Raw genomic sequence first — 27,544 nt, forward strand, 5'->3', positions numbered from 1 at the left:
TATCCCCCCCCACACACACGTGATGATGCAGCTGGTAGAGAAGTTAATCCTATGAACATAACCTGTTATAATATTAACTGTCAGTTTATTCTGTCGTGTATTACTCTGGCCTGTTAGTGTATCTTGTGGGATCAAAATCCCCAGTTTCTAAAACAAAAAATGGAAACAATACCAGGGGGATAGTTGTTTATATGAAGATCTTCATTATTGACTATATATAATTCAGAATTGACAAAATAATTTTTTTTTATTTAATATAAAATAACTTATAAAGAAAATCTTTTTTTAATTTTAAGAAAACACAAATGTAGTACCACTAACCACTTTATGAAACTCCTACAGACTTACTAGACATCTCAATAAAAATCGGAGACATCTCGAGCAAGTATTTCATTATTATTATTATTATTTTGCGTTGTGAGTGAGGTTTTTCATAATTAGTCGAGCCCTGTGTGTGTGTGTGTGTGTGTGTGTGTGTGTGTGTGTGTGTGTGTGTGTGTGTGTGTGTGTGTGTGTGTGTGTGTGTGTGTGTGTGTGTGTGTGTGTGTGTGTGTGTGTGTGCAGCCGCGTTCTTAAAGGGTACAAGACAGTTTACTGATTTGTGTTTAAATGGATTCACATAGTTGACTAACAATCTCTGTTGCAACGTAAAGATTTCTGTTTGGAATCCAATTTGAATCTGCTTTTACAGAACAATACATCAGTTAAAGATTTTAAACATCCAGGTGTTTGGAGAAGCCCAAACTACTATTTATCATTGCCATAACTAACAATAAATTTATTGTTATGAAATAGCGTAATGAAAGTGACGAAAAAAAACCGCTGATTACCCTTGCCCTTATACATAAACCAAAACTAATCTGTTCTGTTTTAGCCTACTTTTCGTAGGGAAAATAATCTTATCAAGTTACCATGTCTGTCATTCCACCTCTAGTAGCTTTGAACCTGTAAACTGATCTTCATTAAACTTTGTATGAATATCATGACACCAGAGGAGATTTAAACGCCGTACATCGTAAATCTCACTCTCCCTCCCTTCACCTCTTCAGTTTGCCTGCCGCCATGAAGAAAGACAGGAAAGAGAAAGAAAATAGGCCTCATGCTTGTTTTGAGACCACAGTAAGTAGTCCGAATCTGAATCTCTTAGTGATTATTTGTCAGATCATCTAAATATAGTTTTGTTTTTTTTTCATGAATCGGTATATACTTCTTTTTCTGCATATACCGACTGCAGATTTGAAATTGGACATTTGAAGAATAATAATCCTCACTACTTACAGGACCTCAAGTCGACCTTGGCAAGTCGTGAGATTTAAATGCCTGTGAGTTTTGTGTATTTTGCTATATGTTTGTGTGTGTTTCCAGTTTGCCTAGTTTAAAGACGAAAAATCCTACCACCTCTGTTAATTAGCCTGAGGAGGAGCGAAAAACTCTGCCAGCTCCGTGTCATGCATCACATGCGGGTGTGGAAGCCCCCCCCCCTGTCTAACTGACCTTCAAATGAAAATTCCTGATAAAATGTTTTCTTAAAGCTCTTACAATAAAAACTAGAATCGATGGCTCAGGCATCACACTTTGTCCTCTTTGCATATACAGTAAGTAGCTAGTTTTTTTTAGGTACGCCTACAATATAGCGAGTACTACCTATTTTATTCATTCCCGTAGAATGCTGGTATATGAAGATTCAGTTGCGGTCCGCGTTCCCGTCTTACTGCTGGAAGTAACCGCAACCTATGAATAAATATGAGCATGAAGGAATGTACCCGATTGGCAACAGTGTTTAAGGAAGCAGCAACATTTGACCATTGACTTACTTCAATGAAGAAGAATTCGATGTATACCAAGAAAACAGAGAGAGAGAGAAAGAGAGAGATCAATCTTTTTGCAAATTCCACCCACGAAAGATAAAAATGCACCATTCTTCTTCTTCTTCTTCTTCTTCTTCTTCTTCTTATTATTATTATTATTATTATTATTGGGTGACACGTCCACGGCTTCATCGTGAGAGGATACACCACTACACATCACCCACCGTCTCCATTCCTTAATCCTTCATCCACAAAGATGATTGACACTATTATTTAGCATAATCCTTTATTCAACTATGATTCCTAATGACTAGCTGACAAGTTAATAAAAAAGGTACCAGACAAGAGTGCAAGAATTACCGATCCTATAATCATATTCTGTAATCTATATTCTTTTTTTTTTTTATTTAAATTCTGAAAATTCGAACAACCACAATAATTAAATAATTCACTGGAAAAGAAAAAGATGCATTTAGAAAATTAGATCTACTATCATAATAAATTTAGTTTAATCCTTTATCCAAGTGTGAGCAAACAAAGTTTGCGCCTGAAAGTATCTTCAGGACTGGGGTAAGGTGGTACAACATCGGACAACTCGTTGCAAAGGTGGAGCAAGATCACAACACTCCTATCTCAGTATCACCCATAATGCAAAACACATCTCCTTGCGGATATATATAATGTTATGCATTAAGGGGGGGCCACTACCCAGACTAGTTTTGACCTTTATTGAGGTCTCTTCACTATCGGTCAGATCTTCATCTTGTAGTGAATTTGCAGAATCGCCCTAAAATATTGATCTTTATTTTTTTTCTATGTAATTCCATCCCACGAAAGATCATAAACCTATAGTTCATTAGTACTGTGGGTGGGATAAGAATTTTTCTATTTTTTAATATTTTTTATAAGTTTTATTCATTTTCACCTAGTCCGGAAACCTTGCTCTAGAGATCAAATAAAACTTTTCAAACTACTTCAGGCCTCCAATAAGCGGGATGGTGGTCTACCACCGGGCGATGAAATTCATCTCCTACCCAAAGACTATCAAATATCCAGGTCCACAATGGAATCAGAACGGGCCTATTTGTTGGAGAGCAGATATGCTAACCACTTGGCCAGAGAGGCCGGTCATTGTTCTTTTATTGATTTCAAACGAGATGATTCGACTCTGTTAATAGAGAAAAATCATTCCAAACTCTCGGTATAGATTATAAAATATTTATAATATTAACTCTATATTAATATTCTGAGTATTTTAGAACATCAAAGCAATAGCGCGGTATGGTAATATCCTACGACTATTTAATATGAAGAGAGAGAGAGAGTCATGTAAGGCTGTTTATTTTCACCTCTATCATTTTTTTTTTAAATTCTTCATAGAAGGTCTTATTAATACTGCAATAGTGGAAAAGAAAAGAATAATGAGCTGTATATCATTCTTGTGAAACTGCAGATATCATGGTCATCATAATTGCAGATACTAAACTTAATTAAAGTACCGGATAGCTCAAGTAAAAGAAACCTGTTAAAATATAAGATATCAGTTGATATCAGCCAAACAAAAAAGAAGATAGGAAGAAAGAGTAAGTAAAAAAAAATTAAAGTTCAAGTAGAACAAGAAAATGATTTTATCCCCTTGATTTCATTGATTACATTAATTAAATTAATACTGCTATAAATAAACACAGAATCTTAACAGGATGGACAATTATACAAACTAAAATTATACAAAAGAAAGAGTAAAACAATAAATTATCCAATGACTTGAAAAGAAAGTTCTATGATTCAATCATCATTTCTGGTTCAGCCTTTGTGGAGCTCAGACATAGACACCTAGAAAAAATGCTGACAGAGAATTACTAGCTTTTGAAATGAAATGTCTCCGGAAAATTAAGGAAACACATTGGAAATGCAAAACAAGCTGAAGAAATAAGATACAAACTTGATAGGTTATACACACTAATAGATAATATCAAACAATTACAGTTGGAAGTTCGGTCACATAGTTCGAATGCATCCAGAAAGTGACTAGTGACTAGTGCATCAGGTGCTGAATGGTCAGATCCTCTAGTATGAAAGAATCACGGTCTAAAAGAAGCCCACGATTAATTACAGGCATTACAAACAAACAAACTCCATTAGCCAGCAGATGCACACTGCAGAATAAAGTAACGAATCGCCCTCCATGAGAGGCTCATTCAGTTTTAAGACTAGAAGGGATTAAATGATTCATAATTGCTAATGAAATGCAATTCTTTTATCTAATTTCTACCTTCTCTATTATTTGATCTTTGTCAGTATAAAACATGTCAAAATATTTTGGCATGTTTTATATTCAAAACTTAAAAATCAGAAGCACTTTTTCGAGCAGACGTACGGCATATATTGTATATGAAAATAGGGATTAATGGTTCTTAATTTGATCGAAAAGTTTCCCATCTCCCTTTGTCTTAGGTAACTTGATATCTTTCAGATTAGCATTTATGTGTTACGCCAGTATATTTCAAGCGTAAGTTGTTTCTATCGGTAGATAGTTTGGAAAATATTATTGTAGAGACATATGATTAGATTTAGCATAAGATACTTTTAATTACATTAGCTTATGGTCTGTCTTATTAACTTTGAACGTTTTCTCTCTGACTACCTAATACTTTAGTACTTCCCCTCTTTCATCAGTTCACTTCACCACTAGATAACATCTTCATTGCATGCGAAATCCAATCCCTTCAGAGATGTAAGGAATATTTATTAAGCCTTTTCAATTGAAGCGGAATTATATAGTATCTGACAAAGGTGACAGAATTTTCTTCCTGAATACTCGTGTTTTTCCATTCCTACTCTTTTTTCCGATAGCTTTCGGCAGACGGATGTATAGTTGTACACTTCACTCATTTGACAAATTTTGCACAGTCTCACCCTGCAAAGCTTCTAGAATATCTACTCTGCATGCTGATCTCCAAACCTGTCTTCAACAACTTATCAGATAACCGTGTTAACTCTTGAATGCTTGCATAACTCAATTTTGTGTTATTTCTTGCATAAAAAGAAAATTTTTCTCTGACAGTTGCTTTCGGTTATACCCAAATCTCTATTATTATTATTATATGGTATACACTTAACTTCCACTTCTCTTCGCATAAACACGTGATGCTTATTTAAAAAATGATGAATTTTATGAATAATATGTGTTACTATTTAAAAGCTTCCTGGATCTCTTATATTTTATTTTTATTAATATTTGCATTTTTTTTATTAAGGATTTCTTCTGGTCTGCTTTTTTAATCTGGAGCATCTTTTTATAAAGTATGGAAATAATTGCGAGTTAATTTATGAAAAATACATGTTTCAAGCATGAGTTTAGGTATCTTTGATTTCTATCTGGTCATCCAAGACTGTCAAACTTGAAGTTTTTTTTTAGTTCTTCCTTTATTGATATTACAAGTATCTTCTTGTTAACATCTAAAAAACTAGATTTTTTTATTTATTTCTTGACGTTACTCTTCTTATAAAGAACTCTTAACTATGCAGAAATCCCATATCCGTTCACCGGCATAAAATGCTATTCTCACATCTGAGACGATGCTTCTAAAAGCTTCCTTCCTAAAATTTATTACAGGAAGAAGAGAAAAGAAGAGTTATAATGAGTAATCATTCTCTGATTATTAGTCTCTGAAGGAAACGTCATTCATACTAGCGGTGTGCACTCTATTGATATAAGCATATCGACATTCTGTGTTATAAAATAAAACATGTTGATGTATATTCTAGTTGTCACATTCAGCTGTGATAAGTTTTATCTTATACGCGTATATAAGAAAAAGTTATACTGAACAATCAACTAGACGCTCTTAGCTATATCTTTGTCTGGGAAGTCACTGAAGAAAAACTTATGGACTTTGAAAGAGGTCGAAGATATAGACTATCTGTTCATGACTTTTGTAAAACACTCCTTCACCCTAAATATAACTAAGTTAACACAGATAAGAGATGCACCAAAATACCTAGGAAGCTGACTAACACCAAAAGGCAAATGATACACGAAAGAGTGGGAGTGGGTGTGAAGTCGAGCAAGTGTGATGTTGAAACGATCAACCTGAAGTTCAGATGAATCCACAAGGGTTCACTTTCGTGGTAAGACACCTCTTAAACAGTTGCCCTTCTACAGAACAACTGCAGGTAAACCAAATGTTAACCATGGCAAACAACAGCACAGATTACACTGGTGTAAAGTGCATCCTAACTAATCCGCAGAACACCTTTAGAATTTCCAACCCTCTTATGTGATATGGAGCAATGAGTCACATTACACACTTGTCCGATCGAATGCAGCGAACGCCTTATACTGTATTCGAATACATTATTCCAGTTGTGAAGTTTGGTGGAAGGAGTTTAATGCTCCGGAGATGTTTCTCTCCTATATTCGGAGCTTTGACTGTAGTGGCTGGAAGGATGAGCGCTGACAGATGGGCAACACTTGCGGATAGTAGAATGCCTCCAGCATTATGGAAGGTTTACGGAACAGACTCGAGTCTCTTTAAACATTGTAATGGTCTATGCCATACCACATAGGTACTACTGGTTTGAGAAAAATTATATGGAAAACTTGACTGTACAGCGCAGAGTCCCAATATCAACTCAATATATGTACTTGTGGGATGAAATGGAATGTCAAATGTGGGTTAGACGATTGTATCCAACTAGTAGTCCATGATTCATGGACTAGTGATCGTATTGAAGGAAGAATGATTCAAATACCTGCCTCATATTATTACACACTGATGGAGAATATACTTAGAAGGGTAGAAATGTGATCAAAGACAAGAGAGAGTGTGCATACGCTATTCAGCTGTGCTCAGTTCAAGTTTCTCGGAAATATAGTTCTGGCTTAACGTTTATTTTAATGTAATATTTTTGCAGTATCGTTCATAAAGAATTAACTTTATTTTTCTAACCGTATTAAAATATGAAGCATTAACTGCTTTCATTTCCATTGAATTCTGAACTCATATATTCATTCAGACTATTTCTGTTCCACAGAATAATTGATTCGTATGTACAACGTTTTCAAAAATTATACAAATTTCTGAATGTGTTATTAAACCCAAACAATGCTCCTATTCAGTTTCGACTTGTATGGTATACAGCTTCTTAGACATCCTGATCTCCTGGTTTAGAGAATTAAAATTCTCCGATGCTTTGAGTATGAATGCATTGCTTATTACAACACTCTCTCCTATATCTTTTGTCCGTGTTAATATCACCTTTAAGAGCAGCAGGCAACTTCCGATGATATTATCCACAGTGATCATAACACATTCATAGTAGTCCAGTACCAGCACTGCTAACGCTTTAAAAGTAATATTTCAGTAATGTTTAAGAAAGATTTTACCAGCTTACTACTGACTGAGAACGTTAAGGGAATTGAAGAATACCTGTGTTGCGCATGCAAATACAATATGATTTCTGCTACCGATTGTAGTAGTACAATTCATGCTATTTTTTTTTTTTTATGGTATTCAGGCGACTGAATCGTCTATCATCGAGATATTGCCTAACCAGCAATCCCATATAAATATTTTCATGCAGTCACGCGAGGCCAAGCTATTATCACGATTCTGTGAAGGCTTCTTACTCGACCTCCTTCGTTAGTCAGTTATTGCTTTGTGTCATGGAATTCGCTGTTTTGTGAGGAACTTGCTCCAATAAGCACTGTGCGATGAGTGTGATGATTACTAGCATCAAAAGTAACTTGGAATATCTTCACCTTATATGCAATGCAAAAAAGTACTTTATCTACCAGATGCTGATACTTGAAAGTATTTCAGGATCTTTTGTCCAACATTGGATGCTGAAACTACTAACACGTATTTTACAAGCGAAGGTTACCATTGGGAGCTAATTTGCATCGAGTCTTGAAGGGATACTAATTCTCTTATTATTCAATTGCTAATTATTTGAGAGTATCTCAGCTAATGATCCATTGATACATAAAACGTATTTTGGCTGATGTGTTAGCTATTACTGAATAATTTTTGTCTAAAATTTTTTCAGCTTTAACAAAGCATTATTTGAATTTAATGATGCATAGATTTGGCTTGCTTTTGGATAGTTTATCGAGTAAACGAATTAGAGAAGTAGACAGATCACATGGTAGCGTTCTGTAAGCGCTCCCTGGCGCTATTAAACATTCAGTAATACAAATGGAAAGGAATATTTTCCCTCTGAGCGTAATTATGAATTCAGTATGCTAACTTCCAGTTAAGCTAGGCTTTACACAATATTTACTATGCAATCAACAGAAAACTATAGTTAAAATCGAAAGTGAATGAAAAATTGTGTAAAATTTTTCACGCACACACACACACACACACACACACACACACACACACACACACACACACACACACACACACACACACACACACACACACACACACACACACCAAATCTCACTTGTAGACATAGACACAGTAATTTGCGGATAAACTCCAGTGTTCATCTTGCTAGTAAACATCAGATCAGTTCCATAGAACTGTCACAGTGTAAATATTTAATATTCAAGAAAATTCCAATTCTCTTTCAAGTATATTGAAATTTTCCTAAATGTCAACGAGGAATTCAGTGAGCAGCACCAAGCCAAATCATCCGGAGCAACTCTTCCCGTGGGTCACACTTTTCGATTATTCTTCAAACCACTGTCCAACTTGAAGGGTTGTATTACACATTTTCCTTCCACATGACCTCCTTCCATAGTTCCTGCAGATCAGTTACGACAGCCATGCACCACTTTAGCTGGTGTTTCGCATTGGTGTTGCTTTGTGGGGGTTTGCGAAGGAGGGGCTTTGTGTTCAATGAAGCTGCACAACATAGAAATCTATATCGTGTAGTTCTCTGTTAACAAACCATAAAGATTTATACGAACTCTCAGACGATCTTCGTAATTTTTTGACGGACTGAAAAAAACAAACAAACATATTAACGGCTACTGTGTAGAGACTTGCGGATTCTGACTTCAGTACTTTCAGAGATGGATGATGTTGTCTATCCTTTGCATTGTTTCGCTCTACCACTTCTGTAACATTAACGATTTCCTCGCTACTACCATATCTACAGTAATTTCCCCCCCTTTTCATATTAGTCACTCTGAATGGATAATCATGTGTCTCTCTATCCTGAATGAAGAGCTTCTCTTTTTTTTTTTTTTTTTTCAAGTTGCAGGTTCGAATCCCACTGCGAGAGTTTAATGTGACACATCATTATTAGTGTCAAAAGTTTTCAACTTAGCGTAGTCAGTCTAATTATAGTTACAATTTTTTGTACTCTAACATAAGATAGCCTGATGACAAACAGCATCAGAAGTGTCACATTTATTATTATTATTATTATTATTATTATTATTATTATTATTATTATTATTATTATTATTATTTTCGTATAAGAATATTTGTACATCTTCATTGCTGGTTCCTTTCCAAAAACAGTTCGGCTATTGACTAAAATTATTATTATTATTATTATTATTATTGTTATTATTATTATTATTAAATAATAATAATAATAATAAATTACTACAGAAAAAAAATTAATTATAAAATTTTAGTTTATTTATTTCAATCTGAAGATTAAATTACGTTATTATTCTTCTCCGAGGACCTACAAACAAATGGTTAACAGTGAAAATAACCTTTTGGGGATTTTTTTTTTCTTCAAATTTGGCCTGCCTTTAGTTGAAAGACGGCAGAGAATTAGATATCAAAATGCATCCATTATTAATTTAAAATTTTATAATTTTTATCCGTGCAGAGATTAATTAAATCTATCAACTGAAATCAAGGGTTGCCAAAGATAAGCTGAAAATGATTTGAAACCATTTTCCAACGTATTAGCCATGAATTCCTTTCAATAGAAAGGCTAGTTTGAATTGGGGTTGGAAACATTCCAGCACTTTTTATTTCTAAATATTTATAAAAAGACGATTTTAATTTACATTTCATGAAATGTTTATTCATAGAAAACCGGAATGGAAATATTGTAATAATGGTCATAAAAATCTCAGAACTGATACAGTAAGAATAGAGGGAAGGCACATCATAAAACCATTTGAGATATAGTTTTTTTAATGCTTGGAAAGAAATCTGATATAATATTTTAGAAGTTATTTATTTAGTGTAAAGTTGTGTATATATATATATATATATATATATATATATATATATGTGTGTGTGTGTGTGTGTGTGTGTGTGTGTGTTATAAACGGTATATATTATAAATTATTCCACACATTTAATTGGAAGTAGAGGGGTGGGGGCGATTTCATTTTTAACTATACTTTAGGATGTGCATAGGCGAAATTAGAGTTAAAAGTGTCAAGGATAAATAAATTTATTTTTACATCGTAGTAAAAGTTTGTAAACCACCGTGGTGTTCTTGTAAAAACATGAACAAAGCAAAGATTATATAAATAGTAAAAAGACATTACAACATTGTTTGAGAAAACTAGAGGTCCGGGTTCTGTTCCAAGTAAAATTTATAAAGCATCATTCCTTCACTGCGATATTGTCTTCAATTATAATTTGTTTGCTAATATCATAGGACCAAATAACGTCTCAGTTTATTTTTAGAAATAGGTAACTGTAATTTTGGAGTTTTGAGCTTATTTTGCTTTAGTTATTAGCATCAAACTTGTCTTAATTAATTCTCGAAATATTTTTTTTTTCGCTAATAATTTTGTGATTTTATTCTTTATTTACCTTACAGACAAATGCCTTTTAGGAGTGGTGTGTTTATGTGTATAATGGATGTCCAAAAGGAGACCGAGCATTTTAGGGGGGACGTTTAAAAGTAGGATATCTTAAAGCTAATGTGACTTTCGGTTTTCAACAGTGCATTTAGCGTCCGGTGGTTTCCAGGGCAGGCGTACGATGAAGATAACCTCATGTTAACAATTTGCTTTACATGTCTACGGAAACTGGTCGCGAAACAGAGAAGTTACGCTTCTAATTGAATTCCCTACACAACCACCATTGTCTGCCGCGTCAAGAAACTCAATTGTATGTTCTGAAGGTTAGGGGAGGTTAAGAGATAGCGCTAGCTACAGAGAAATGACGTTCTTGAGGTAACTCTGGAGTCACGTGAATGTTTCCTTCAGAGGAGGACTCCGGGAAGTGATTAACAAGTGGTCTAGCAGCTCTTGCAGAGATTACTTCAGTTGATACGGCCTCCACCCGCCATTGGTCTCACGTGACTGTAGTCCCCGGCATTCCGTGCGTGGAAAGCCTCAACAGAGGCCTGTGTTGGCTCCTTGCCAGTTAAGATACAACCTGTTGCGTAGCAGCCAATGCGCCGAGCGTAACGAGACACGACTTCTTCCTTGCGTTTTCTCTCTGCTGGGAACTGTATAGAAGGCAGTTTCCGTTCTTCGGTGATCCTATGTAGGTACAGGTGTGTGCTCTTGTTGCTGTAGAGACAGAGAAGGGCGAGTTGTTTATCGGCATGGACATCAGTGCACCGGATATGTCTTCCTTCTCTGAGTCCGCAGTTCTCCTCGGCTCACAACGCCCTTCCACTGCGACCTGCGGGGTTTCTGATCTAACTGGAGACTCAATATCGACAGCAAATATGGAGGGCTGCCATCCTTCACCGAGGTCTGCCTGCTGTAGCGAAGACTACGGGAGATCCGCAGCTCTGTCCCACGCCCCCGGCTGCCAGCCCAATTTGGAATGCTTCTACTTGGCGTCGGCGGGAGGCGCTCCCCATTATAACAAGTGGCCTTTAGGGGGTTACCCTCCCACACCCGGTATGGGGACTAACGGAGAAAGTCTTCAGTCGCCGTCGGAGGAAGGGAGTAGTGATGGCACGTGGATGGCCGGCGTTTCTCCTTACTGTGATATGCAGCTTCCGGGGTCTCAAGTGTCAGCTGATGCCGCTGCGGCTGCCTCCAGAGCTGAAATGGGTGCAAGGATAGAATCCGGCGGGGAACTAATACCGATGGATGCCGCAGCTTCGTGCTCCGGGTTGAGAAGTTTCTCGCATGAGGGTGGAGATTCTCGACCCGCATCCGCTTCTCCCGTGTCCGTTTCGCCTGCTGATCAGCCACAACAGAAAAGCACTCGGTCCCAAGAACAAAGAATACGACGCCCCATGAATGCCTTCATGGTGTGGGCCAAAGTAGAAAGGAAACGACTAGCTGACGAAAATCCTGATTTACATAACGCTGACCTCAGCAAGATGCTAGGTAGGTAGCATTCCATTTCTCCTCTCTTTTTGGCAGGGGGGCGTATATACCGATAGATGGGCTAACAGTCGGCTCTGATAAGTACTGATGATATTCCGTTAAGCGAGCAACCATATCTGTTGTGTGTATGTGTACAGTACTGATAAATTGAAATTGTATTGTAGCTTGCATATTCATCATCAGCAGTTTAAAAAAAAACTGTATTTAAAATAAGGGACACTCCCAAACAAAAACTGGCTATAATAGCCGTAATTATAATAATAGTGTTTAAGAGGAGTAGCATAGGAATTTTCCCAGAAACTATACCTAAAAAAAATTTTGTTTTGTTTTGTTTCAAACCTTCACTAGTAGTACTTAAGATAATATGAACCCATTCTATCTTATTTTCCGTTTTTTTCTTTTCGTCTACTGTCGTATTGGAGTTGGTCTCAGGATGTCTCTATTTGTCCTAAGCAGTAACACCTAACTGAAGAAGTTTGATACTTAAAAAAAAAACTTCTGCAAATTATTCCTAAATGAATGCAACTCAGTTTGCAGAATATGAAGACAAACACCACATTAATATATAATCATTATAATTTATTGATTGGGATGCACAGATGTGTATGTTTTTTTTTTTGGGGGGGGGAGGGGTGTTAAGCAAACAGGATGTCAATTTTCTTTTCATTAATATGCAGAATTACTCCCATCCCACTTACCATTCCTTTCGTATCTGAGTTTAGCAGAATACTAAAAGTATAACGTCCTGTAATATATAATTTTATCATAATGTAATAAAACAATTATCGTAGCTTTTTTGGAAATATGGCCTTATTTCCCATATCTAAATTTAAACCATGTACAGTATAACAGAAAATATTCCATTTCCTGCTTTATATACATAACATTTAAATATCCAATTTACGTAGAAGCACGTCCAAGTGGTATATTAAAAAACATTAGCCCATTATTACAGCGTATCACAACTTAATGCTTTGCATTTAAACTTGTTAATGTGTTAGCAGTGAAACATCGTTTTAAGTATTCTTTAGTATTTAATGAAGAAATATAATATAACATTTGCATGTTAAGTGCTACATTATAAATAATTACTCTCCAAGTCGAAAATCTTGTTTCTATCTCCTTTGAAAGTGGTTCTCCACATAACACTAATTTCTCTACTACGATTAACGAAGATCACTGGATGTGGGAAAGCGTTCATCAGGGACAAACACAAAGATTTACGACCTTCAGCGTCACCTTTTGTGGATTACATAAAGTCATGACGCAAGTGTATATAGTCAGGATATTTCAGTCACAACATCCTCTATAATTTGGTAAATGAGTACAGAATTGTTAAATGTGCTAAACATCTCGGTTTGTTGGAAACATAAAACTATTAAATAAGGTTAATTATGATTTTCACTGACAAGTAATGAATAACGTAATAGGCCCAAAATGCTATTTAGATGACATTAAGAGGATTATAAAGTAGCATTTAAGTCCAAAATGAGCATCACCCTTAAATGGGGAGAAAAAAATAAAATAAAAATAAGCATTTAGTAGTGTTATCACCAAATGGTCCTTTCGCCTATCTCATTTGAATTCGTATCTTCTACTGCACGTTGCACGTGATCTAATAGGGCAGTCACTTTGCGAGATAAGCATTTGTCTTTCAAGGATTGCAAGTATATAAAAAAGTGGCTGTCCAAGTTTAGTGGAGAAGAGTTTCATGAAGTAGGGGCTGAGTTCTACCTGAGGGCAGTTTATAAATGGATGATACAAGGTGGGGAGGGAATAAGATAGCTCGTGCAGAGAAAGGAGGCGTTGAGAAATGAAACAACTCAGGCTGCATTTGAGCAACAGAAGAAGGAAACTGGAGAAATTTGTCATTTTTATTAATGATGAATTCTTATGTGATCTTTCAGTATGTTCAGACATCATCTTATGCACTGAGTTTTAGTTATTCAGTTTTAGTTCCTTTTTTATTTTGATTTATTGATATTTAATCGTCAATTTATAGGTAACAAATAATTTCGTCTTCTTTATTCTCGTATCCGATCACCAATGCAAACTCAAGTAGGAGAGAGAGATGGCTTTACAAAAGTAATTCATTTCAGTTATTCTCTGGATGTAAAAGAGCTCGATGTGTCGTACTTCCGAGTTTGCTGTCATTCTTTTGTTAGTAATGAATTTGCTTGTTGCTGTTATTTACCAAGCCATATATGGTACAATAACTGAACAATTTGGAAAACAAATATATATTCACCCCCCCCCACACACACACACTCACTGAACAAATTCATTTACCGTTAAACAAGTTGAATTTTTTATTGCTACTTTCAATGTTTTTTTTTTCAGCGAACAATAAAAAGTATCATATAGAGAACGTTATGAAGCTAATATCAAGCGCATATCTACTGCATATGTAATTAAGACATAAAAGACAATTAAGACATAAATCTTGTAGGAGGAAAACGTTGGTGAAACAGGTATAAATAACTGATTTAATTATCTTTATTATATGTTTATTAGTTCTGTAACATCATTCAACCTATCTCTGTCATTCTCCGCTTCGACAAGGATCTATATGACCTACTCGACTAAATTTCTACCGAAAATATTTTCAGACTAAAGAAAAAAAAAGGTGAAACGGTTGAAGTACAAGGCAAGAGTTAAGAAACAGAAAGAAATTAAACTTGAATTTAATTATCTCTGTACAACTGTTACCAAATCACTTATTTTGAGAGGAAACGATTTCCAATTTTGTGAATATTGAGAATATTGTGCTGTTGTTGTTGTCGTGTGGGATTCCTCCAATTTTCCTCATCCGTCCCTTAGGACCGGTTGAGTCCTCCAATGAGGGATTTCTTAAAGTGTACATTTTTGATTGTAGATCCGTGTGTGTTCACGGGCCAGTTTGCTTGTTCTGAGGGACGATCAAACCCGAGTATCCGGGTGAAAAATCCCCCTACCACTTTTTGAGACCGACTAACTCACGTTTAGTCGAAAGAGGCCAGATAAAAGTTCCTTAAGTCATGGACAGGAATCGAATCCAGGTCTTTCCGACCAAAGGGCTTCGTCTATACCGGCTGAGCTACGAAGGGAGGCTCAGAATATTGTACTATCTTGCATATTAGCTGCCGCTTATAAATTACAGATGTCCGGATTCATTACTAAAGTCATGATTTTCATAAACCCACCATATTATTTTTTCACGTTGTGTTGAACGCGCTTTAATAATAGAAGTATACTAAGAGCTGTTTAAAAAAAAACATCCCACATACAGATGCTTACGAACCTTAGTAGATAACTGTGATAAGAATAAATCAAAACACAAACAATGTGATTTTTAAATTGCGCAAACCTTAGGGACGACAGCGAGTACCTTAGTTCACTCTCTTATTGTACAGTTAATCTCTATGTGATCTGTGTTATCTAAATATAATACACCCGCCTATTAGCCGTATCTAGGTAAGTACATTTCTCAAGTGGGGGTGATAACTGTACTAAGTTTTCATGATTACAGTACGTGATAGAAGAAGTTAATTACTACGTAATATTACTATAAAATTACGGAACTGTGAAATAAGTTCGCTTACTTAATTTGAATTCCGCTTAGAGTCTCACGTTTCGACGAAAATCTTTTGACTTGTATATAAAGGATGCGGCCGTATGTGCCTCTATTATCGTCTGATTAGTACGGTTAAGTGGATTTGACACTAGCAGTGGACACTTGGATAAGCAGAGAATAACTCAGTTAACTTGACTGAATTTCTACAGATTTAATTTGATTATCGATCAGTCACTTGTAAAATAACTTCTACATTACAACTGCTACAGAGGATCAAGCGCAGCCTTATTTAAGTTAATTTGGTGTGTGTGTGTGTGAATATCTGACTTTCGACATTAATGTTCAATAGCCTCATATAATCCATTTACGATCTTCACTGCGATCACACTGAATTTATTTCTCCGTATGAAGCCACCTGAATGTTCTATTCATTTCCCGGTCACGTCTGCAACTAGTAATTTTAGGTCTCTTCCCCACTCCTCAATACACCCTCTGGTTCTACGTTGAATCGCATTCTTCATGAAACTCCTGGTTACATACTCGCAGTGAAGATTTATGCTCGCGTGCATATAAAACAACCCTTTACCTCCTTGGAGAGGCTATGTAAGAACTTCGTCGATCTTCCCGATGCTACACCTCTACGCTCACGCGACCATAACATGGCTTTTGGCTAGTCACAAATTTCACATAGTTAAACCCCTCCCCCCTAAGTATAAACCTATTGTTCGAATATCGTGACTAGGTTTCAGTGACCGGCATACTAAGCTGTTTCCTTGGTTTTTGGCTCGTATTGTTAGAATTGCTGATCACTAAGCTGGGGAATTTTGTACTAGCAGGGTGGAAATCTATTTACAATCTTGAAGGCTATGAGCATCTGAATACAACGAAATATTTAAAGGTTAAATAATCACTTTCTCGTACCTTGAGGTATAGGAAACAAGATGTTTAACTAATTAAAATTGGAAAAAATAACCAAGATGTTTTGCAAACTTTAATTGGTACTTTTTTGAGATTGGTGCCTCCCCAAGCTAGAAGTTATTGAAATATATAATGTCGATATATATATATATATATATATAAGTAGCCTCGTAAAGTAACGTCCAAAGTAACCTGTCACTAATACTAGCCATATAATGTTTAATAGGTGGTTGGTGTCTTGCCGTCTTCCTCGTTAATCAGTAGTTTCAAAATAAGTAAAAAAATACTTAACCCAAAGGTTCAACAAAACTCGTTCCAGTTTTATACTTGATTCGAAACAACATACTGAAAACAAGCATAATTGACACTTTGCCCTGCTATAGATTAACGCTTTTAGTAATCACCTGGTCAATTAGATGAAATCGCTATATAACTGTCCAAATACCTGTCAAGGAGCAGGAAACTGATTGAAATATTGCGGTGGTTTTATATGAGTCTTCTTTTGTATTTCTTGTTCAGTATTTCATACTTCTGTTGTTGTTATTATTATTTTTCTCCTTTCATGATATGATCTATATGTAGTATTTTTGTTTCCTTCCTTAGTGGTTCGTTTCAGTTGTCCCCACACCCCATTGTGTAAATGAGTACACTGGTGAGAAGATACAATGCATTTTCAACTTTTGTTTTTTGTTTTTAACCATAAAGCAGTCTATCTGCTATAATGCATATTACCTGATATTCAACAGGATACTTCTGAAGCTATAGAATGCGATTCACTCCTTTATAACAAGATCTGAATACTTGAAATATCTAGCCGGCTAAAGGGCTTATCACTGCCAAAATGTAAACATAATAATCATTATTTTATATAAATACAAGAAAAGCTCACAAAGAAATAATTTCCTTAATTCAAAATTTATCCTTCCACGTGGATGGATGATTGTTTAATGATTTTCCACCTAGTTTCTGTTAATCTGTTAATTTCAGATTAATCTGTTAATCTGTGATGATTAACAGATTAATATTATAAATAAATCATGTACATGTACATGATTTATTTATGCACAGAATCCGTAGCATGGAGAGTGGTTTCATGCATCGGCAACGTTGAATCTACGACCGAGATTATAATCATTAGTATTACAAGATTCTGTATATATTTGAAGATAATCATATATTACTGTAGTTAAATGTAACCTGTCAATTAGATCAAAAGTGCAAAAGTGCCTGAAATCAGCAAATGGGGTTTCAACACTGAATCAATGTTTTTTTTATCATGAAAAAAGTGCCTCATAAAGCCATTTATTTTGAATACTTTGCTAATGATGGCAAAGTATTAAACGAACCTCATTTTACATCATCATCATCAAATTCCTGATATATACCCTCAAGGGGATTTTTCAGGCTTCTATGACATCACTACATGATTTAGTTGAATATTTTACAGTATTTATTTATTTTTATTCAGTAAAGCTCTCTTCCTTTGTCTGTCTGTTTGTCTCTCTTTCGTCTTCTCTCTTTGCTCTTAGGCGGAAATCCGAGTTCTCAGGAGATAAAATCCTACCACCTTGGTAATGAGATGGCCAATTTATCTTCTGATGAAAAGCCCCTAAATATTCCTCACATCCCAGGTGAGAATCGAACACCTAAGTATTTCGAGCCGAAAGGTGTTGCTGATATTTAATTTATTTATTTGAGCTTTTTATATAACTTTTATTTAAGAGAAACTATAATAAATACCCATTATTGCTTTATAACCAAAGTATTAAGCAATATTTGCCTTTAAAAGTGAAAAAAAAATCAAAATGAAAGTTTACGAAAATACAGTTTTCGGTATGAGAGTTGCCTTGGTATTGCATTCCGGTATATGCTTTTTATTTTATTTTATGCCATCAGCTTAACAGTTGTTTCGAATTGTTTCTTATCAGAGATCATACAAAATCTCTCTGAGGATAAAAATCTTTTCAGCATGCTATGAAATCGCGTGTTTTAAAGTTGTATTTTTCATAAGCAGACTTTCGATAGTGTTGTGTAAATAATAACTAAAAAAACTAACTATATAAACAATAATGGTAATTAATATATAAATAAAAATATAAGTTAATAAACAATAATATGAATTATTGTTTAGCGCAAAAAATCTTTTAGGTTATTTCTATTAATTTTTTCCAATAAGAAATGCTTCTAATAATCTACCGTTATTGATATAAAAACAGTTCACTTACAGATTCATTAACAGATATTCTTTAACAACATACAGGTCGTTTTGGAATGAAATTTGCATCTGATTAAAATGATTGTACTTTTTTTAAAATAAACATTAAGCAGGTTTCACTTGTATCATTTCATATTGCTGTCTTTCTATTAACCACTCAGATATATTTTTCGCTTTCACTCCCTGCATTGTGGATAACTTAAGGCTTTAAAAAAGTGAGAAAAAAGTTAATTTATATTTGGTTTGAATATGTGCATAAAGTGATTTTTAGGAAATACTGACGACAGAAAGTTATTCCAAAGAACAAAAGAAAGGAGGTAAATGAATAGGAAGAGACTATTGAGTAGATTACAAATCGAACTGTGTTTCGATATATATATATATATATATATATTTTTTTTTTTTTTTTTTTTTTTGTTGTTGTTGTTTTGCATGTTTAAATTAAGATGTGAGGAAAAATTCCAGATGTCATTTGGATTAAACCACAACTGAAATATGAAGAAAATGCATGCCGCAAAAATTAATGGATAGAAAAAAAAAGTGAATTTGAATCTCTTCGCTCTTACTTATTATCCCGGATATGGTAATTGGCTAATCATTGACAAGTTTTGCCGTAAGCATAGCGGAGGGTTCATTCCACCAGAATATTCTCTACAGCACTAAAATTATCCTTTATAGCTTTTCTTAACAATCATGTTTACCTGTAATGAGTTTCTATAGACATTAATTTACTAAAATGTAGACAAAATCGGCGCATAGTTCATTACGTCGTCTGAGCGTTATTTTTCATTTTATTTTAAACCTTAAGCAAATGATACTGAGAACCTACATCGTATAGTAGCACTGAAACTGGTGACTCAAATTAACACCTAGAATTGTTTCTTAAAAACCGCTCGGCACCTAGCGGCTCATGCACAATCATGTAGAAGCGACTTGCGCACGCGCAGCATTTTATGGAGATCACTGGCGATATCCCCTCATTTACTTGTCCATCGCATAAAAGGCGACAGCAGAGTACTACTGTTCGTGGATTCTAGTTAATCTGTTACTTCAAGTTTTTTTTTTTTTTTTTTTTAAATTCCAACCTTATGCTGAATGCACGTTAAATATGAAGCCCCGCATAGCAAAACTACGGTTTCCTCTTGATAAAACAATATTTCAACTGTTTGAACTTAACAGAAATAGAAATCAAGCGTAATTATTGATAATTACTGCCAATCAAGAAGACTTCGTGAACTTAAGTTTTATTAAATGAATTATCCTTTTAAATATTTCGTTATCAACATTCTGAATATCAAGCATCAAAACGTCACATAAAATTGTCATAAAAGTAATAATAAAATTATTAGACCTATAGCTGATAATTCTATGGTTAATCAAAGTTCCATGCGTTCTTCTGAAAAGACTGGTATTTGGTTGGTTGGTTTTTCCCTTTCAGTCGTTTCCGACCGTAAGTGACTTCGTAGGCATTGCCCACAAAGTATTCCTGGTGAGATTTTTACAGGGTAATTTTCTTTCCCCCCCCCCCCATTTTATCCGGGCTCAGGACCGGCATATGGCTGGGACGTATTCATGACTGTAATCCATGTGTTTTCACGGGACCGGTTTGCCTGTTCTGGGGGACCAAAACCCCGAGTTTTTCTGGTGAAAAAACTCCCTATGTGTCTATGCAGGTAGACACATAGGAAGCATTACTTCCTATGTGTCTACCTGCATACCCGAACTGACATGGGTTCGTATGGCGACCTTTGAAACTATTCCATTTCTCACAAGAAAAATAATACCTTCTCTCTTCCATTTCTACATATATATATAATACATATTTTCAACGATGCTCATTTTGACGTACAATGAAAATTAAACGCAACGGAGATGTGTTTTGTAAATTCGTAGATAACGTGCTAGTTTTCAAGAGACATTGTCTATAAGACCTTTTGTGTCAGAGTTTTCCGGAAGAAATGTCGCACTGAGCATAATTAAAACTGAAGCAGAGGACTACTGTATTTTATTCTTAGTTTATCTCCTTTGCTTAGCTGTATATGCATTAATATTAAGGGATAAAACAGTACCTTTTGTAATAAGAGGATTTAAACTAGGATCTCTGAATAAACTGAGCAGCGAAGCGTAATCAGTTTATAACCATTTCTGTGTCACAGTCGAGAAAAGGCGAATTTATGACGTACAGTACTTGGAAAGTTTTGAATTATTATAAGGATAGCAGAGGGGGAGGGGGAAGAGTGAGCTATTCTGGTGTGCTAGTGTTTGAAGTGAAGCGAGATGGGACGAAATGCTATTTCAATTGCTTTCTATTAGGCTCAAAACCCTTTTACAGGACTGTTAGCGTCCAAACGACACTTAGATAGTTTACAGTCTCCCATTTCACAACTGTATCATGGGAGTCGTTTTTATAGTCTACAACTACGAATAATATGTTTTGCTTGTTCCCATTTATACCTCGAATAATTTCTAGATATAAGCTTTTATTTGTTTTGAATGTGAGTGCGGCCTAAGAGCTCTTAATGCTTTCAATATGATTTCCAATTTATAACAAGCGATTGAAAACGACTGTATTTCTGCAATGAAGAAATACGTCCAAAGTCATCACTCTTTTTTAATAAAAAAAACAATATAAGTAATAAAAAAAACGATTTAAAACTTTTTTCCCGTCTTTTAACCGTGTTCATCCTCACTTTTTATGCTCATTCCGATTCTTTTGTTTGTTTTCCATATCAAGCACATGTAATATACATAAACGCACTGTGAAGATCAGGAATAAAGTTCAAAGAAAAAGGAAAGAAGTTCGTGTGACCATTATTGCCTAGAAGATATGACAATAATTATTCCATCAACTCCTATACGAATGGAGAAAAACGAAAAAGAAAAGTCTTCAGTCGAAATCGTAGAATAAATTTAGATGACTCGAACAGGCCAAAACAGAAGTAAGATTCGATGAAGCAAAGAGGGAATTTGTACAGTTGATTACCAACCGTGAAATGCAAGTGGAAGGCAGTACCTTGAGAGGTAAGCAGCATCACGGTCCTAAAACTAAAATAATAATGAGACAGCGAAACGTGACGCTACCAGAATGAGCTGATAATGCTAAGAATATTGTAAACGTGAATTTTTCAACAAAGCGAAAACACCGAGTAATGCATCGGTGAAAAGATGCACACTATCAACGGCATAATATTAAAACCTATTACAAAACGCACTATGTCAGAGAAGAGAAATAAGAAAGTCCTGCAAAGTATCCAGAGTTTCCTTTTACTATCAATGGAAAAGCGAATTTAGCAGGAAAAAAAAAAAGAATGGTATGAACATTTTTTTTTTCAGTGACCATCACGCCGCGAATTGCTTGTGGGTATGTGCAGTAATGTTCTTAATAGCCTGTTTAGATCTACAGATATTTCAACAACTGCTTCTAAAGAGGACTACGTTGTGTTGTGCCAATAGGAAACAGTCGATTGTCTGGGTAATGCAACAATTGAGTTCGCGACAGGAGCCACTTGCCTGTATCATCTTTCAAACAACACACACACACACACGCACACACACACAATGACGTCATTTTGTTTATTTTCGAAGGAAAAACCATTTACAAAACTAAAAAACTAAACACGAGAGAAATGTATAAAATCCTATTCTACTCTTGTTGAATATAATTTAATTAATTCATGTCTTAATTGATTCAGTTTTAAGGATAACGTTTTTTTTTTTTTATTCTTCTTCACAAATGCTTCTTAGTAAACCAAAATGGACATCAATATGGGCAACTGCATTAGAGTTTTTATCATTCTTCGTTCGACACTTCATCAGCAACGTACACCTGTAGTCTATATCAAATACACTGCTTTTTCTTTTTCCACAATAGGAGGCTGAATCAAAGGATTAACAATCAAAGAATCGACGGCTAAAAGACTGAATTGCCATTGGGGAGGATGACTGCGTATCGACATTTTCTTTAAAGAGTAGTAAAATTCTAGATTTAGCGCGAAATCGACATGAAAGATTTTTTTTGAAAAAAAAAAAATGCTCGGCTGTTTTATTGAACAAAGACATAATCAATCAAGGACTATCTTCAAGTCACATACATTTTTAAAGGGCATTTTATAAAAATAGATGAGGTTTACCTTTAAACTGTCCACAAATATCTAATTTTGTGGACAGTTTATATCTATACATAATTTCATTTTGTGACATTGAGAATTATCTTAGGATTTGATTGTTTTCATCGGAAATCAATATGATGTTGAGAGTTCTTTAATTATCGATCCTTTGTCCAATTCCGCCCAAAAGACGTTTGGGTATAGTTGATTGAAATAGAACCAAAGTAACCAATATCCTTAAATGATATCACACTGTTTTTTAAAAGACCGCTTACAATCACACTGCATATCCTAAACAAATACTAAAATATAAGCCAATTGGAAAGAGAAGGCAGGGTAGACCTCAAAAAAGGATACTGGATGGATAATGGGACCGGAACAGACCAATATGGTCTATACCCGTAATTAGTGTTATGATGTTATAATCATAACCAAAAATAAAGAAAATAAAGAATTTAAAATTTTCCAGATTTTTTTTTCTTTTTGTTTTAATAACGGACGTGTAGGGATACTCATTCTGGCATTACAATATTTTGAAATCATATGAGAAATCGATTACTTATTTTGTATTCAGCAGTTTTATTTTTTAAAGTTTAATAACTGTTTGTAAGATTTTTCGAATGTGTGGGGTTGCTGAATTTCTAATCAGAGAACTCAGTTTTCTAAATAAATACTTATACTTTGTGGAGCGAAATCCTTCTAGAAGAACAGACACTCATCCCTTCACCCTTCTATTTGGGCATCATTTAAGATTGAGCCCATAAGTCCATAAAAAATGTATTTTTTCCATAAATATCTTTTTAAAGTATTGACGATTCCAAAAGGAAACGAAAGATAGGTGTGATTATCCCTCACCCAAAATATCGGAGTTGAAAAAATCTTGTCTACTTTAAGTTAAGTAATATAAAGCAAAACCTATCCATGCTTTGTGTGTGTGTGTGTGTGTGTGTGTGTGTGTGTGTGTGTGTGTGTGTGTGTGTGTGTGTGTGTGTGTGTGTGTGTGTGTGTGTGTGTGTGTGCTTACGTGTGCGCACATGCACACACACACATAATATAACAAAGTGTTGATATATCTCCTTTTCTTTCTTTTATACCATAGTAGGCTGTAACACGAGTGTCTACAGGTGTCATTATTTCGCGACGTAACCCAAAAGATCATTGCATTAATAAAACAAACGTAATTATTGAATAACCTACTGTGTATTTCTCTCTCTCTCTCTCTCACCACCTCCATTACATTGACCCCCTAATATTTTAGTTTTCCTCTGTTGTATTTATTTTATTCCAGGAGCCTTCCTGATTATTATAAATATAGGAAACAATAAAATTAATTATTTATCCTTCTAACGTATCCCTATTGACTGAAAGCGCTTTCAAATCATCGTAATTCGGAAGAAGATTGCGAGCTTTCTGGTTTTAGGTCTACTTGAGTCGTTATTTCAAGCACATCGTAATATTTTGTAGACTATTTAATAAGTATTTTCTTCTTTTAGTAAAAATATGATTACATTACTATTCCATATTCCAATTTTATTTAACACACACATTTAGACTTACTCACTTTAACCTGCGACTACATGGGAGTTTTAGGAATAATCCTGGCTGGTAACTGTTTAGCGCAATTAGCCATGCAGAACGATTGCAATCTCCAGCTACCAGCTTCGTGTAGACAGATAACTTCACTAATGTCTCTCGGAAAAATGCGATGTTAATTTCGCAATTTTTTATTTATATATGAAATTCTCAGTACACTCTGCTTATCAACGTATTTGTACATTATGTAAAAATTATGTTCATAGTAGTTGTACAATTAATTATAGCAAAGAATTGCACTTGAATTTTATTTAAGGAAATAGCTTTAACTGTAAAGTAATCGTATACGAAAATAGGTTCGATGCGTTTCTGAAAAGCGACAGTTTGCAGAATTTAAACAACCAAAAATTTCAGTAAACACTATAATTCTTTGATGCACAAAGTATGTACACTTTCTGTTATTTTGATTTTTTTTTTCTCTCATGAAACTCGAAGATGGGAAATATTACAAGCACAGTAATGGAAACATAATTATTAGAGCGACACGACGGTTTTCGCTACATACTTTCCGAATTTTAGGATTCTATTCTTTGCTTTCTTTCTTTCCCACATTGGGGTTCTGCAAATCCTTCCTTTACACCGTCATCGAATCATATGATTTTGCTAGTTTGATGGGTATTGTAGTAGATTCTGAACGTTATGTAAGTATATCGTCAGATTTCCAGTCTTGATATTTCTGTGCACCCCCTCTTGCTTATATTTTCAACTTTTCCCTCCTCACTCATACGTGACATATATAATAAGAAGAGTTTATACTCTTCTTAAAGAGAGAGAGACGAATTCAATGCGCTCAACACTGTTCAGTTGTTAAAATCAATGTACAAGACAAGTGAATTTTGATTTAATTATGCATGCTATCTTTTTAAGCATGCATCAACATTGAGTGGCTAAAATCCGATTTACCAGAAACACGTTATGTAATAAGATCGGCATAGATATCTCCAGTGTTGGCACATTTGTGTTGCGTATATCTTAAATTATGGATTGCTGGAATTAATAAAAGTAATCCATATCGTTCGGACTTCAACCTCATAAGCGGGAGTGATATTTAGAAATAAAAATACACAAGAGCCATCGAAATTATTTCCCAGTCCATCTTAACAAAATGGTCCTTGGGTCATTACACTTACATAGTTGCACGTGGGACGCAAAAAACAACTCAGACAAACTCCTGCGCTTCCTTTATGTCTTTCGATTGAACCTTTGTCTTTGTGAAATCCGAGTTGTTACTAAGCGATAATGCTTCGAACGCCATATGCTTCTCTAGCTACTCGGACTTGACACCAAGGTCACTTAAAACCTTCACCAGCCGTAACTTGATCGCCTTTTAAACTAACCGTTTAAACAATTAAGAGTCGCGTGGCATTCGGCGGCAGTTGCAAGCCGACATGGGTCCGTGTTTTCTTACACCGATATATCATTCAGGGATTGAATGTCGTCCGCATTTTTGGAAGGAGGATCCGAGTTCGGTTTTCAAATCCCATCCCCCCCTTTTCGCAACCTCTCTCTCTCTCTCTCTCTCTCTCTCTCTCTCTCTCTCTCTCTGAGAAGCGCATCCGCTGCCATCGAATGCGAATTGATGGGAGAAAAGGGGGTGGGAGACGGGAACATTTTGAAATAGTCGTGATTTCGTCTCGACATGCTTCTGTTAGTTCCCTTATCCGTTTATTTCTCTTATCCGCGGTCTTCGACGCTATTAAAGATTAGTCCGACGGAAGAAGGATGAAATTAATAATAGCCTAAGCCTGAAGGCATAAAGGAAATGACTTGGAAAACATACCCCGACCCCTTTTCTCCCCCTCCAGGCTTGCCTAAAGCCCACAGGAAACAGATACCTTCCAGGGAGAACAAAACACCGCCTTGTCGCAACGCTAACCTGTTCGTAGATCGCGTCGATCTACTACGTTCCCACAGACAGATTGCGTTTGTGGCGAGGCCTTGCTTCCTCGTCACGACGCCAACTGGGCGGAAATGAATTTTTTCGTACATTTGACGGTTTCTCTGATTACCTGTTCAGGTGGCTGGCTGCGTTTGAAAACTAATGGTTAAGTGTAGCTTTCTTTAAAGATGGCTCAGTGGCTAATGGTAATCACACTTATCTGATTCGAAATCTATTTGCAGCACGGAAGGATTAAAAACCCCTCGAGGACTGTTTGAATAACCATTAATTGGCCTGCATGAGTGCGTATATGTGCAAGTGTGTGTGTGAATCATTCTTATAATCGTAATTTTTGCTTTATCATCATCTTTTAAGATCTCTCTTTGGACCTCAATTTTCGATGAAGGATTAAATTTTAATGTACATGACATGACGAAATGTTGCTGATAAGTTGATCGAAGAGGCAGTATCGTATTTGTCAGTGACAAAACTTTCTCTGTGGGACACGAATTTATTCATCGGATATCATTTGTAGGGAAGAGGGGAAAACCACGGAATCCAGAAGAAAACCCTCCATGGTGTCTAAATATGAAAGCATAATACTGATTAATGAGATATGTTTCCCATCATGACCATTGTTACGTATTACACCAGCACGGGCATGTGTCACTTGCTATGAACTATAAAATGAAACTTGCACACTGCTTAAAATTTTAACATAAATATTACTTTAAATAAACATTACTCAGTATTTCTGTTGAGAAACAATCTAAAATGGAAGAAACTTCTGAAGAATCCCGCAAGTAGAGTAAGCATTAACGAAATATGGTTCTTTTCTTGAAATTTTAGGATTATGTATGAGAGACCATTGTGTGTGTGTGTGTGTGTGTGTGTGTGTGTGTGTGTGTGTGTGTGTGTGTGTGTGTGTGTTTTCACAGGAACTTTGCTGTATTTCAATGCTTCACTCTCAGGTACAAATTTAAGTTTGTTCATGAATGCATTTGAGCGATAACTAGTAGCTTCGGAACCCAAGCATTTTTTTTTTCATTAAAAAATCTCTTTAGCCTTGTGACTGAAAACCAGTTCTTTTAGGCTGCGTGTATATGCTTTTCGAAATTCAGCATGGCCTTATCAGTTGTGTTTCATTTAATTTATAATTATGCTGTCATTAAACTAAAACGTGTCACTCTCAACTTACGTATTGGCATTACAACAACATTGCAAAGATGTAATAAAAA

The 27,544-nt window shown here is 35.3% G+C and overlaps 1 protein-coding gene across 1 annotated transcript in view; it reads left to right on the forward strand.

Moving 5' to 3' along the window:
• The first annotated feature begins 1,057 nt into the window (after window positions 1-1,057).
• Window positions 1,058-27,544, forward strand: part of LOC150107568 (uncharacterized) — a 107,852-nt gene continuing 81,365 nt past the window's right edge. Inside the window, exons 1-2 of the mRNA XM_090391390.1 lie at window positions 1,058-1,119; window positions 10,566-12,042. Coding sequence (XP_090247516.1) covers window positions 11,301-12,042 — 742 coding nt within the window. The 5' untranslated portion in view covers window positions 1,058-1,119; window positions 10,566-11,300. The remainder of the gene's footprint in view (window positions 1,120-10,565; window positions 12,043-27,544) is intronic.

This window comes from Typopeltis vanoorti, chromosome 4, assembly GCF_054136105.1.
Source record: "Typopeltis vanoorti isolate ZY-2024b chromosome 4, IOZ_Tvanoo_1.0, whole genome shotgun sequence".
Classification (NCBI taxonomy): domain Eukaryota; kingdom Metazoa; phylum Arthropoda; class Arachnida; order Uropygi; family Thelyphonidae; genus Typopeltis; species Typopeltis vanoorti.